The sequence below is a fragment of the Heloderma suspectum genome, chromosome 1 (assembly GCF_057233095.1).
Source record: "Heloderma suspectum isolate Gila_16-S chromosome 1, 16-S_ref, whole genome shotgun sequence".
NCBI lineage: Eukaryota > Metazoa > Chordata > Lepidosauria > Squamata > Helodermatidae > Heloderma > Heloderma suspectum.
In genome coordinates, this window is record NC_139458.1 from 303,625,488 (window position 1) to 303,639,492 (window position 14,005).

The following is a 14,005-nucleotide window of genomic DNA, read 5'->3' on the forward strand; positions in this document are numbered from 1 at the left end:
TACAGCTGCGTGTCATCTGCATATTGATGACACTGCACCCCAAACCTCCTGATGATAGCCCCAAGCGGCTTCACAAAGATGTTAAATAGCATCGGGGAGAGGATGGAACCCTGTGGCACCCCACAAGTAAGTGGCCACGGGTCTGAAACCTCTCCCAGAGCTACCCTCTGGTACCTGCCGGAGAGGAAGGACCGGAACCACCGCAATACGGTGTCTCCAATGCCAAGCCCCTCCAGGCGGTCCAGGAGGATACCGTGGTCAACGGTATCAAAAGCCGCTGAGAGGTCAAGGAGAACAAGGAAGGAGCATTCACCCCTATCCACAGCCCTCCTCATATCATAGTTATGATGATCATATATCATATCCTCATATCATAGAACCTCATAGTTCTAGAAGGTGTTGTAGGTCTTCATAGCTGATCAACCTCAGCTTCTTCGGCCTCAGTGGTTGGGGCATAGACTTGAATTACTGTGATGTTGAATGGTTTGCCTTGGATTCGTACTGAGATCATTCTGTCGTTTTTGAGATTGTACCCCAGTACTGCTTTTCCCACCCTTTTATTGACTGAGTGCTACTCCATTTCTTCTAAGGGATTCTTGCCCACAGTAGTAGATATAATGGTCACCTGAATTAAATTCGCCCATGCTTGTCCATTTTAGTTCGTTGATTCCCAAGATGTCAATGTTCAATCTTGCTATCTCATGTTTGACCACCTCCAGCTTGCCTTGATTCATTGATCTTACATTCCAGGTTCCTAAACAATATTGTTCTTTACAGCATCAGATTTTCTTTTCACCACCAGACACATCCACAGCTGAGTGTCCTTTCGGCTTTGGCCCAGCCGCTTCACTCTTTCTGGCGCTACTTGGAAATACCCTCTGCTCTTCCTCAGTAGTATATTGAACACCTTCCGACCTGAGGGGCTCATCTTCCGGCGTCATCTCTTTTAGCCTTGTGATACGTTCCACGGGGTTTTCTTGGCAAGAATACTGGAGTGGGTTGCCATTTCCTTCTCCAGTGGACCACATTTTGTCAGAACTCTCCGCCATGACCTGTCCTATGGATGGAGGTCCGTAACACTGTTCAGGAGGCAGCAACTCAATCCATCCCAAAGAAAAAGAAATGCAAGAAAGCAAAGTGGCTGTCTGATGAGGCTTTACAAGTAGCTGAGGAAAGAAGGGAAGTGAAAAACAAGGGAGAAAGGGGAAGATATACCCTACTGAATGCAGATTTCCAGAGAATAGCAAGGAGAGACAAGAAGGCCTTCTTAAATGAACAATGCAAAGAAATTGAGGAAAACAATAGAATTGGAAAGACTAGAGATCTTTACAAGAAAATCGGAGATATCAAGGGAACGTTTTGTGCAAAGACGGGCATGATAAAGGACAAAGAAGGCAGGGACCTAACAGAAGCAGATGAGATGAAGAAGAGGTGGAAAGAATACACAGAAGAACTATACACGAAAGATCTGAATGTCCCTGATAGCTATGACAGTGCGGTCACTGAACTTGAGCCGGACTTCCTGGAGAGTGAAGTCAAGTGGGCCTTAGGAAGCATTAGTAACAACAAAGCTAGCGGAGATGACAGTATTCCAGCTGAGCTATTTAAAGTCCGAAAAGATGATGCTTTTAAAGTGCTGCACTCAATATGCCAACAAATTTGGAACACTCAACAGTGGCCACAAGACTGGAAAGGTCAGTTTACATCCCAATTCCAAAGAAGGGCAATGCCAAAGAGTGCTCAAACTACCGTACAATTGCGCTCATTTCACATGCCAGCAAGGTTATGCTCAAAATCCTACAACCTAGGCTTCAGCAGTATGTGAACCGAGAACTACCGGAAGTACAAGCTGGGTTTCGAAGAGGCAGAGGAACTAGAGATCAAATCGCCAACATTCGCTGGATCATGGAGAAAGGAAGAGAATTCCAGAAAAATGTCAATTTCTGCTTCATTGACTACGCTAAGCCTTTGATTGTGTGGATCACAACAAACTGTAGCAAATTCTTAAAGAGATGGGAGTACCAGACCACCTTACCTGTCTCCTGAGAAACCTGTACGAGGGTCAAGACGCAACAGTAAGAACCAGACATGGAACAACCGATTGGTTCAAAATTGGGAAAGGAGTACGACAAGGCTGTATATTGTCGCCCTGCTTATTTAACTTATATGCAGAGTACATCATGAGAAACGCCGGGTTGGATGAATCACAGATTGGAATTAAGATTGCCGGAAGAATTATCAACAACCTCAGATACACAGAAGATACCACCCTAAGGGCAGAAAGTGAAGAGGATCTCAAGAGCCTCCTGTTGAGGGTGAAAGTGGAGAGTGCAAAAGCTGGTTTGAAACTCAACATTAAAAAAACGAAGATCATGGCATCTGGCCCCACCACTTCCTGGCATATAGAAAGGGAAGAAATGGAAGCAGTGACAGATTTTATTTTCTGGGGCTCCAAGATCACCGCAGACGATGACTGTAGCCATGAAATTAAAAGACGCTTGCTCCTTGGAAGGAAAGCTATGGCAAACCTAGACAGCACTGGAAGAAGCAGAGACATCACCTTGCCGACAAAGGTTCGTCTAATCAAAGCTATGGTTTTCCCAGTAGCAACGTATGACTGTGAGAGCTGGACTACAAGGAAGGCTGAGCGCCGAAGAATTGATGCTTTCGAACTGTGGTGCTGGAGAAGACTCTTACGAGTCCCCTGGACTGCAAGGAGGTCAAATCAGTCCATCCTAAAGGAAACCAACCCTGAATGCTCATTGGAAGGACAGATACTGAAGCTGAAGCTCAAATATTTTGGCCACCTAATGCAAAGAGAAGACTCACTGGAAAAGACCCTGATGCTGGGAAAGATGGAAGGCAAAAGGAGAAGGGGACGGCAGAGGATGAGATGGCTAGATAGCATCACCGATGCAATGAATATGAACTTGAGCACACCCCGGGAGAGAGCGGAGGACAGGGAGGCCTGGCGTGCTATGATCCATGGGGTCACGAAGAATTGGACACGACTTAACTGAACAACAACAACAGCCTGTTTTGTACACAACACTTTTCTTCACCCATCCCTTTACTGCATGTAAATAGTAAATACTGCATGTAAATAGTATAGTATCATGCTATTCTGCTCCCTCTTTTGTTTCAAACTGATGAGTTTGTACTTCTCACTTTTGCTGTCAAAAGTCACCATGTGGTTGTCTTTTCTCATCATTCTCATCTAGCCAGGCTTTCTTCTGAAGGTGTCTCCCACATAGCCAGTCTAGGCTAGAATTCAAACTGCTTTCAAAGAGGAACTTTATTTTTATTATTTCAAAACACAAACTTCACTAAGTTGGGCATCTTCACAATAAAGTTCAATCATGGGAGAACATCAGAGGAAAGTTATAGAAAGGAGAGTTTTGCCTGGAAAAAATGACTGTATAAACCTATTTGTAGAGTAAAAATGGCATAGTATGATTATGTAAATTCACTCTCAGTTCCTGAGCTGTAAGAGTATGCAAGCAGCATGAGTCACATCTTAGTTCTAACACAACTTACTCCTGAATTCTTGTCTCTTTTTTCCACTTGGGCTCGTATTACATTGTTAGCAGTATGCACTGCCGGAAGCCTAGTAATCTACCTGAATGGTATTATTGGCTCCCTGACACATCTTGACATATAATTTGAAGTTGTGGCCACATCATTTGAGTCCTTATTTTAACCACAGTAAATGAGCATTCATATTTATTTCAGCTTAAAAACTGGAACACCAGACCTCTGTTCCAAAGTCTGTAGGAGCTACCTTCTTTGCAAAAATATGACAAAAGCAACACACTAAGGCCTGATTCAGACATAATGACAAGTTATGGTTTGTTATGTGCCTAAGCTTTAGCAAACCTCAGACTCCAGCATTCCACCCCTCCCCTCCTTTGTGCATGAGGGGAGGATGGTTAAAGCTTCCAGGCACAGTTTGTAACAAACCACAATCTTCCATTTCATCCAGATATGGGAAATTTGTTTGTAGATATGGTTCCTGCAAATCATGACTCATTAACAAACTGGGATATCAAACAAGGATCAAACTGTGGTTCAATATCCTGGTTTGTTAACTATTGGTTTTGGACAACAATCTGGATTCTAAAGTCTTTTCTTGTAACATTAGCTGCATTATATGAAAGAATTCTTTACCTGGAAACAATCCATCCAGCGAAGGGAAGGTGGCAGTGAAGCATTCCTCTGAGACAGTATCAGCAGCAGTTCCAAACATGTTTTTGACGGAAATGTTAGAGGATGTACTCCAAAGTCATTTCCCCATGCATCAGCAAGGCTAGAAAGGAACCAGAAGTCTTGTTATTTATTTATACATAGGGAATTCAAATTTCCAGTAAATGAAGCACTCTACAGTACATTTTTGCTTATAAACAGTCTAATCTATACAGCACTATGTGATTGATATTACTTGTACCTGTTAAAACCTCATATCAATTACCTGGCAACTGATTACCATAATAATTGCCTTGCTAGACCAGACCAAAAATATATCTAGCCTAGCATTCTGTTTCCAACACTGGCAGTAGCCATCCAGATGCTTCTGAAAGGTCACATGATGATATTAGCCGCTCTCTGTCTGTCACCAGTATCTGGATGGTTTCAGGCTACGGCTGCAATCCTGAAGACAGCTACTCAAAACAGTGTGATATAGCGGATAGTGTGTAGAGCTTGGTGTAGAAGAGTTTGTGTTCAAATCCTCATGAAGCAATGAACCTAAGCCAAGGATGCTGAACCTCTCAGTCTGAGGGCCAAATTCAATTTTGGAGAAGTTCTTGGGGGACGTATTGCAATGATGAGTGGGGACAAAGGCAAAGGGACAGGAACCAAATACTAAAAATATCCCCAATGCCAGCATATTTTCACTTTAAGCTCTTACTGCTAGAAAATAAGCCTTCGGAGAGGCATTTCAGCCTTTTAGCATGGGGAAAAAACTACACAAAAGCTGGAAAACCATCAAACTTTCGACAGTCAGGGGGGAAAGAATTAGGGCCAGGAGAAGGGAATGTGGCCATCAGGGGAACCCTGGGGGACTGGACTGGGCCTAACTCAGGTGGTCCGGATTTGGCCAATAAGCCTGAGGTTTAACTTCTGACCCACGTTAATCCTCACGGTTCTGGTGAATAATCTCAGGTATACTACCCTGAGCTCTTAAAGGGAAGGGGGACATACAAATGTGATAAACAAGTAACAGTCCCTTGCAGCAGACTATTTAGGATGGCTTCCACCCCACCCCACCAGCTATGGCTTGCACTAGGGATTGTGAAGTGGGTTAGAAGCTACCCCCACCGTGCTGCACACTGGGTTCAGACAATTAAGGAAATGTTGAGCGCACGAGTGGCCCACGCAGGCGTGGAGGGAAACAACCCATACTGCGTAGTTCCCCCTGCTGATCGTGCAAACCCGGCCAATATCACTGACTAAACTCTGTTAAGATTTGTGGCCTAAATTGTTTATTGCAAAGGACTGTGCTATATAGATACCTTCTCATTGTGTTTCAAAGAGATCAGTCGCCACCATTATTTCTCATTTATGCAGCACCCATAGTGTTTTATAGTCTCTGACCCTAGAACAAAGAGCCCCTTGCCAGATCAGTACTCATGGGGAACCCACCCAGCTACCAGTGCCAAGAGCGGATGTCATTCACAGGAACGGCTGGCAAGGGGGTGGCCTGGAAATGGGGAAACAAGCAGCATGATCCATGAGGATGGAGCACAGGAACTGAGGAGCAACAGCTGAAAGGACAGCCACAGCCGTGTGTGTGTGTGTGTGTGTGTGTGTGTGTGTGTGAAAAGGCTGGTGAGAACAGCCTAAAAGGGGTGAAAGAAAGTGGAAAGGTCTGGGAGAGAACTCCGATGAAAGAATGGCCTCAAATGAAGGTAGAGAGATGGGAAAAGCCAGGGAGAATGGTTGTCAGAGCAGTGGACTCACTTGGGGGGCGGCGGGGGTGGTTATGCTATCCTAACAATCCCATCCATGTTGTTAAGTATAGGAATATATCCCACATAGATGTAACCTGAGTGTGAGGAGAAATCTGAAGTCAGATCCCCCAGGTCCAAACCTTATTACAACTCACAGGCTGTGAAGTAATTCGTTATCATAGAATCACAAAATCATAGAATAGTAGGGTGGGAAGGGCCATCGAGTCCAACCCTCGGCTCAGTGCAGGAATCTAAGTCAAAGCATCCCCGACAGATGGCTGTCCAGCTTCATCTTGAATGCCTCCAGTGTGGGAGAGCCCACTACCTATCAAACTCTTTCCACACATCCCTAAAGGATAACCTCTTGAGACTCAATCTCCTCGTGTGTGTTTATAGGGGGGGAAAGAAAATGAGTATGGCATATGGAGAGGGGGGAGGGAGAAGAGGAAAGAGTGTATGATGAAAGACAAGTGCAGCAAAAGCAAAGCAAGATGAGAAAAACCGACAGTGCTGATATAGCCTGCAAAATGGGGGCCCACATGGGCAATGCGAAGATGAACTACTGTACAGTTCTTGTCTACACATGTTAGTATCTAAGGTGCTACATGACACTGTTCTCTTTTGCTACAAGAGTCTGGGAACCAAAACAGACATGACTTTAAATCTTTCTAGTAGCTACGAATTTTTTTAAAATTTTACTCTAGCATAGCTTCAGGGCCCCCCAATTCAGATCAAGACTGGGGGGTGGGGCGGGGGGCTTCTAAGATCTGAGTCAGGGGTCAGCGGTAACACAAGGAGCCTTCTGGAATTTGTCTGTCCACGTTTGGCCCTTTCCTTGGAGATCCATATGCCGCTTAGATGCAAAGATCATGTTTTATAAAGTTATGTCACTTCTCAAATGTAGATCCTCTAAGGGAATGAAGTACAGAGGTGCAGCTCCTGCTGAGCACGGACAGAAGTGGGCTGTAGTTGCTCATTAATACCTACTCAATGCAAAAAGTTACTTATTCAGGTCCAGAGCGCAATGTAATCTACAACAACCTCAGCAGTGAGTCAGAGAGCATCTCATTAAAGGAGCCCCAAATAGCTCTCAGGGAAAAAAAAGTGCTTTAAAGGGGGTTTTCTTTCATTTTTAATTGCTCTGCTCATTGAACAAAGGCCAGGGCTATTACATTTCAACCACAGCTTCTGAAAATTCACATCTTAACGAAAGACAGAAAGTTACTGGATGCTGGGTAAGACTACAAAGAGTGATCACTTCGATCAACTACTGCAAAGAGAAGCAAACTGGAGACATCTTGATCAGTTGCTTTACTAGTAACAACTGCAGGTTGGCTAGAAGTATGGCACAGCTTAATAATGCATACTGCTCTTAACCGCAGTAAAGAGTATATGGTAATCATTTGTAATACTTTTCTTCTGGGTAGTATTCCCCTTGCAATTCTAACAATATTTCTTAATATTCATTAAGGCATTGCAGTAACTGTGTGGATGAGAACTATGGCTGCTCTAATGCAGAGGCTAAGAACATCAGCTATGAGAAGGCAGTCTCTGGTTCAAATCTCAGCTAAGCCACTGATTCAGGGTGTTGCCTCAGGCAAGCCACTGTTTCACTACCGCCCCCTCCCCCCAATTTGTAATGTGGAAATAAAAAAAAATTGGCCTACCTGAACCAAGGTTCACTAAGGAAATGCATGAGACTGTAAGGGGCTTTGAGCACTTTAAGAGCTGTGCTATATAAATATTTTGCCCCCAATACAGCCTTCCCCAACCTGGTGCCCTCCAGATGGGTTGGGCTACAACTCTTACCATCTCCAAGGGCCATGCTGGTTGGGAATGATGGGAAGTGTAGTCCAACACATCTGGAAGGTGCTGTATCGGGGAAGGCTGCCTCCAGTATATGGATACCTGGGTGGAAACTCTCCAGGCTTACCGAAATATTGTGTACGTCAGTGGTGGGCAACCAGTGACCAACCCATCATTCTCAAACCCTACCATAGCTACTGCATGTGCAATGACCTCACGCCATTGGGCTGTCATTGCAGCCCAAGTGAATACGCATGTACTGTCCATGATCTTGCCTTAAGAGGGAGGGGAGAATACAGCGGCAAGTGGTTGACGACCAGCCTGTTGCCATGAGCAGAGAAGGCAGTCATAAAAGGTCACTGCTGCTATGAGACAACTCATGACCCCTAATTGTCTGGGGTCATGTAGCCTCACAGCATCTGCTACTACAGAAGCTTGATCATGTTGCCAGTTGGATCCTTAAGAGCCAGTAGCAGATGGAAAAGCTCTCCTGCACTGTTGGACTGTATGAAGTAGGATGGTCCTCAAGTATTTCTAAACAACTTGAACTTCAGTCAAAGTCTTGACAGTTATATGGGTTATATGCTGGAGCATTGGACAAAACAATGCTGGTGCTCTTGTATTCCTCACACTTTGGCAACCTGCCCTACATATACACTCCCTGCAGAGTGATGTATGATGAAGAATATCATTTCTTTCAAGAGGCACTCATTATACAGCCTTTCAGAGCATGCAATGTTGAAACACTGATGAATAGGGCCCCATTATGGTGGAGGTGTGTTGTGGGTTTAATAAAACAAAACAAACCACCACCACAGACACATCAGCTTTGGTAGAAAATAAGCTAACACTGCCTTTATGAAATTCATCTCTTTTGGAGAAGCTTGTAGCCCAAAGGGAATTCAAACAACAATGCGGTATTATGGATTTTCTCCTCTTCGCCTGCTAACCAGAAGCTTTCCGTTTCAAGTCTCAACAATTATTTATTGTTGCATGCTTTCTCAGATGAAATCTGTCCAAGTCACCAAACAAAAATTGCAGATAGCCATGCTGACCTATTAGGAGAAACCCCCAAATTACCATTAAGGCAATACCTTTATTATGACCAACAAAACTGTCACAAGAAAGTCAGCAAGGTTTCAAGTTCTCCAGAACTATTCTTCAGGCTGGCTGTTAAACAAACAAGCAAACAAAACAAAAGCAGTGGGGGGGGGGGATATACCTAATTTCAGGAAATTCTGAGACTATTATTCCTAAGCTTTTCATAACACCTATACAGTATAGTGAGGGGGAAAAGTCATATTAGCTTGGAAACATTCTGAAGGGACATTATTTTCATGCAAGTGGGAACATCACCAGAATGAGATGACAGCACAATGAAGTTTAAAAGTTGTGATAGTTTGTGCAGACACAACACAATGACAGTTTAATGCTATGAATGGAATAGAACAAAATCTCAGACAAAAGAATCTTAACTAAACCATGTAGGCATCTAGGAGTATTAGCAGTATAAATCACAGTAGATTTTATGAGGGAATTTTATGTGGTTGGCAATTATACAGTAATTTTAAACGTTTGGTTGGTTAATTCTGGATTGTGAATACGGAATTCTGAAAATTCTGGTGTTAAATCTTTAGTTGTTTTATGTAAAAATGTCCCCAGTTCCTAGTTGCCAACCCAGTTGCGATTTCATGCAGTTCAGGGCCTGCCTCTTCCAAGCCATCTCTTTTCCAAAATGAAGAATCCTAATCTCTGCAGTAGGATTGGCCAATTTGTGGCTCTCCAGATGTTGAATTGCAACTCCATCAGCCCTGGTCAGCATAGCCAATGGTGAGACTCGTGGAGTTGCAGTCCAACAACATCTGGAGGGTCACAAGTTGCCCACCCCTGTTTTATAGCCATTTCCTTAGTACTACTATCTGCCTTCTGGCACAGACTTGATTCAGACATCAGACTAAATCATGGTTTGTTTAGAACACAAGCCATGATTTCACCTTCTATACCGTCAAGCCTTGCTGTAGAGCTGCACTTTTTTTTCCTTTTTCCATCTACACAGCAATACTGTTTCTATGGTGCAGCTGGCTCCAGAAAGGTAGCAACTGTGGTTTGGCAATTAGCACAAGCCATGGTGTGAAAATCCTCTTCAAGCTAGAGTTTCTGATTATGGTTTGCTGGCTAATCATAAAACATGCTTTGCCAATTCAGACTCATGCCACACCATCCTAAATCAGAGTTTGACACAATGTCCAAGCTGAGTCAAACAGTGACCAGGACTGCATCCAGAGCTCAAGCTGTGAGTACACATTAGCTTTTTATAGGGCAGCCTCCCACAACCTGTGCTTTCCAACACATCTGGGGGTGAGGGGGACCAGGTTGGGGAAGGCTGATATAGAGGCATTAGAATAATGTCTGTATTGTTTTCATGCTTTCCTTGGGGGGGAAGGGAGAGGGAGAGAAAGAGTCAGATGTTCCTTTGTAGGTTTTCCTTTTTCAGCAACACAGCAAGATGGCCTTTTCAAGTCTTATCATGTTTCCAACGTTACTCTCTTGAGGAGGAGGAGGAGCTTGTTCAATACCCAGTGCTATATGAGCAAAATGGGGGCAATTCTTCTCCATGTGCATCACTTTCTACTTATCAGAACTCACTATTTCCTGGCAGAAAAAGCAGTTTGTTCTTCTAAACCTCTCTAATCTAGCCTCAGCATTCTGGGATATGTTGTCACAGTTAACACTTATCTTGGCAAAATACATCACAGGAGAAGAAAAAACCTTTTCTCCTTGATTCCCAATACTCTCTGTCAAATCTTATTTACTCCTAAAACAACAGTACAGCTTCAGAAAAAGGAGCTTTACTTTACCTGGCTAAACATAGAAAAAAACTTTTTTCTTTAATAAGAGCTTAAGATAAATAATCCCAAATCCCAATGGGCCTTGTTAAAGTCGCCTCATAAAATTTTTACACTTGCATCTGAGTTTGGGCAAGAAAAAATGTCAACCTAGCAGTTTGAGCTCAGGCTGACTAATGTAGCCTTAGGGAAGAGATTGTCGAAATTCATGCGCCTAGCTATTTGAAATGGATGTAAAGCAGCCAATTATGATAAATCATTGCAGACTGTGGCTAATGATAGATTATTTTCAGATATAATAATCTCATTTTTAAGTAAACAAAATTACAAAGGCAAATGTCCAACTATCAGGGAGCTTAGCCATTTTGCTAATGAAAACTGCAATCACATTTTTCTAATCTGAGGCAAATAAGCCTTGCAGTTTTACAGTCTGAAGAGTATAAATCTATACTTCTTCCATCAAGTAACATTTAGCCCAATGACTATGGGTAAGAAGATGCAAAAGGGGCAGTTCATAATCCAGTGGTGTAACTTTCAGGGACAGAACTACTTGAGGTTGTAAGGAGGATGCATGTTTGAATGCGCGCTCTCTCTCTCTCTCTCACTCACTTATACACACACACACACACCCTGGATGTGGAAAACTAGCACATCAAGGAGAAGGTTTTGGCACCAACATAGCTATAGAACGCTGTAATGTGTTATACGTGGAGCTGCCCTTGAAGAGCATCTGGAAGCTACAACTGGTTCAAAATGCATCAGTCAGATTGTTAACTGGGACTGAGTGCCACAAGTAGATTAGGCCAGTAGAAACGATCTTCACTGGCTACCAGTTCATTTTTCAGGGCTCAATTCAAGGTACTGGTTTTGGCATTAAAGACCTAAATAGCCTTGGACTATATGGGGTATCTGAAATACTGCCTTCTCCCACCTGCTCATCAACTGAGGTCTTTGTCAGCTGTTCCCACCTTCCAAGGTTCAGAAAGAGGACCTTTTCAGTGGTGACACCCAAACTGTGGAACTTCTTCTCCAGGTATATTCACCTGGCACCTCCATTACTACCTTTAAGGCACCCGGCAAAGTTAGTCCTATTTCTTACAGCTTTTAATGGCATTTGATGGCCTTTTGGATGATATCTGGTCCCACCCCTTTAATTGGATTAATGTTTTATACATTTTTACCTATTGACTTGGTTTTGTTATTATTATTGCTTTTATCTGCTACTTTCTTGTTTTTGCAGTTTTATGGCACTGCTACTGTAAAAATTCTAATAGATTTCCTAGTATTGAATAATTTCCCCAAACTTTTTCATTTTTAGTAAAGATACCCAATGGCCAAACTTCACTGTTAACCTTTCTCTCTCTCTCTCTCTCTCTCTCTCACACACACACACACACACACACACACACACGTATCAAAGACAAAGGCTAGCTTTCAACTGTAGTGAGGAAGCTGGTCTGCAATTTACAAAACCCAGACATCTACCTTAACTTTTAATTGTCCTTGTGTATTTTGACAGCACTCTCATCCACTACAGGATAGTCATTACATCCCAAGTCTGTTCTTGTTGGCACAGAATTTGCAATGAAAATTTAAATGATTTTGATTTCTATGGGATTTATTATCCCACTGATACCCAAGAGATGTCCTGTCTTGCTATTCCTACTAATGGCACAGGAGCTTTTCTGACAATATAAAAAGGGGATTTGACCAAAGTAAATTGTACTGCTTTCTGTTCTGCAGAAGCAAGCAGAATAAAAAGAGCATCAGAACTCTCATTAGCATATCTAACTCTGTCTTTTGCATACATAATGTTTCTGGAGATCAGTAATAGCTTTCAATGGATTAAGAACTTGATATTTGAAATCCTCCATAATATCTTTTCAAATAACAAACATGCTTACTAATTGCTGGGAGATTTACAAACACCAAGAAAACAAAAAGCCCACACTCCCTTCTTAATAAGTTCTCTCAATAAAACTGAGCAATAAATGTAACATTTGTCATTAAGTTTTATGGTATGCGGTATTGCAAAAATGAGTTTCTGGAAGCACCTTCATTATGGGCAAAAGTGCAGTGAAAAAGACAACTTTGGAGGGTAAGCCCCATTTCTTTCATTATGCAGATACAGAATGCCCATATGACAGGGAACTTCCCTTCTACAGACTTGTAGGGTGTCATCATTTGAGGTTATATGTGACCTTGCCTGAGATGGGATTTAGCTGGGCACAAATGGCTGGCTGCTAGCCAGCTGGTGAAGCTATTCTATAAGCTTCAGAGAGATCTCTCACAAGACCACCATGAACAAGAGGGAGCTTCAGTATCCAAAAATATGTGAGGGAACCCACTGTAGGCAGGGCAAGTGTAGCTTCCTTACACTTTTGAGTAAAGGATTATGGCCATAATGATAGTATAGAGAGGGCCCAAGGCTTTTTGATAATTGAAGGACTCGGGAGTCTGTGCCTACTGGTGAATTGGTTCTCATTAGCCTGCAAACTGAATCAAAGCAAGCTATGCTGTCAAAACTAGCCAGAAGAGGGTAGGGTGACTTTGTGACCATTTCTGGAAATCTTTTGTTGAGCACTGCAAAAGGAACAAAACAAAACAAAAACATTTGCATATTTAGGAAACATTGACCTGATTGGCTAGGATAATCCAAGAAACCTTGCTTTCACCTAGGTGAGCTTCATCCACTTTAATGATGTTAGCTTGTAGCCAAATGTGATTGACTAAGTAATATCTTGACATCATTGTGTTCACGACATGTTCGCTGGTTAAGAACATAAGAAGAGCCATGCTGGATCAGACCAAGGGTCCATCTAGTCCAGCATTCTGTTCACAAAGTGGCCAACCAGCTGTCAACCAGGAACCCACAAGCAGGGCATGAGCGCAACAGCAGTAGTGAAAGGGGAGTACCCACATGAAACTCTAAACCACGCCCCCTTTTCAAAAGTGACAGGTGCCCTGCCCCCTTTAGAGACCAGAAGTCCCACCCTAGCTGGAAGTCCCACCTCCGGAAGTCCTCCCTGGAAAGAGCGATCAGCTGGTCAGGTCATGTGACCCCTCTACAAACTCGTCATGCCATTGTGGACCAATTGGATGAGGTTTTAGAGCCCTAACACGTACGGGTGAGGAAATGTCCCAAAGGGCCATTTCCAAACCCTCCCTGGATTGGCTTGGCAGGGACCACGTGGCCCTGTAAGATCACACCACGCCCCACTGGCCAATAGGGACAGTTTTACCCCCATATGACCTGACCAGCTGATTGCTCCTTCCAGGGCAGTACTTCTGGAGGTGGTCTCCCATCCAAGTACTAACTAGGGCTGACCTTGCTTAGCTTCTGAGATCAGACGAGATCAGGAGCATCCAGCCCTTTGCTCAGTCTTATATCCAAATATAAGTCCA

General features: G+C 43.2%; 1 protein-coding gene across 4 annotated transcripts in view; it reads right to left on the reverse strand.

Annotated features, from left to right (window-relative positions):
• UBE3D (ubiquitin protein ligase E3D) overlaps positions 1 to 14,005 on the reverse strand; it is a 101,669-nt gene that overhangs the window by 51,449 nt on the left and 36,215 nt on the right. For all 4 annotated transcript variants that reach the window (XM_084827015.1, XM_084827013.1, XM_084827014.1 and 1 more), the window contains exon 9: positions 4,168 to 4,306. In XM_084827015.1, the coding sequence (XP_084683141.1) occupies positions 4,168 to 4,306 (139 nt within the window). The remainder of the gene's footprint in view (positions 1 to 4,167; positions 4,307 to 14,005) is intronic.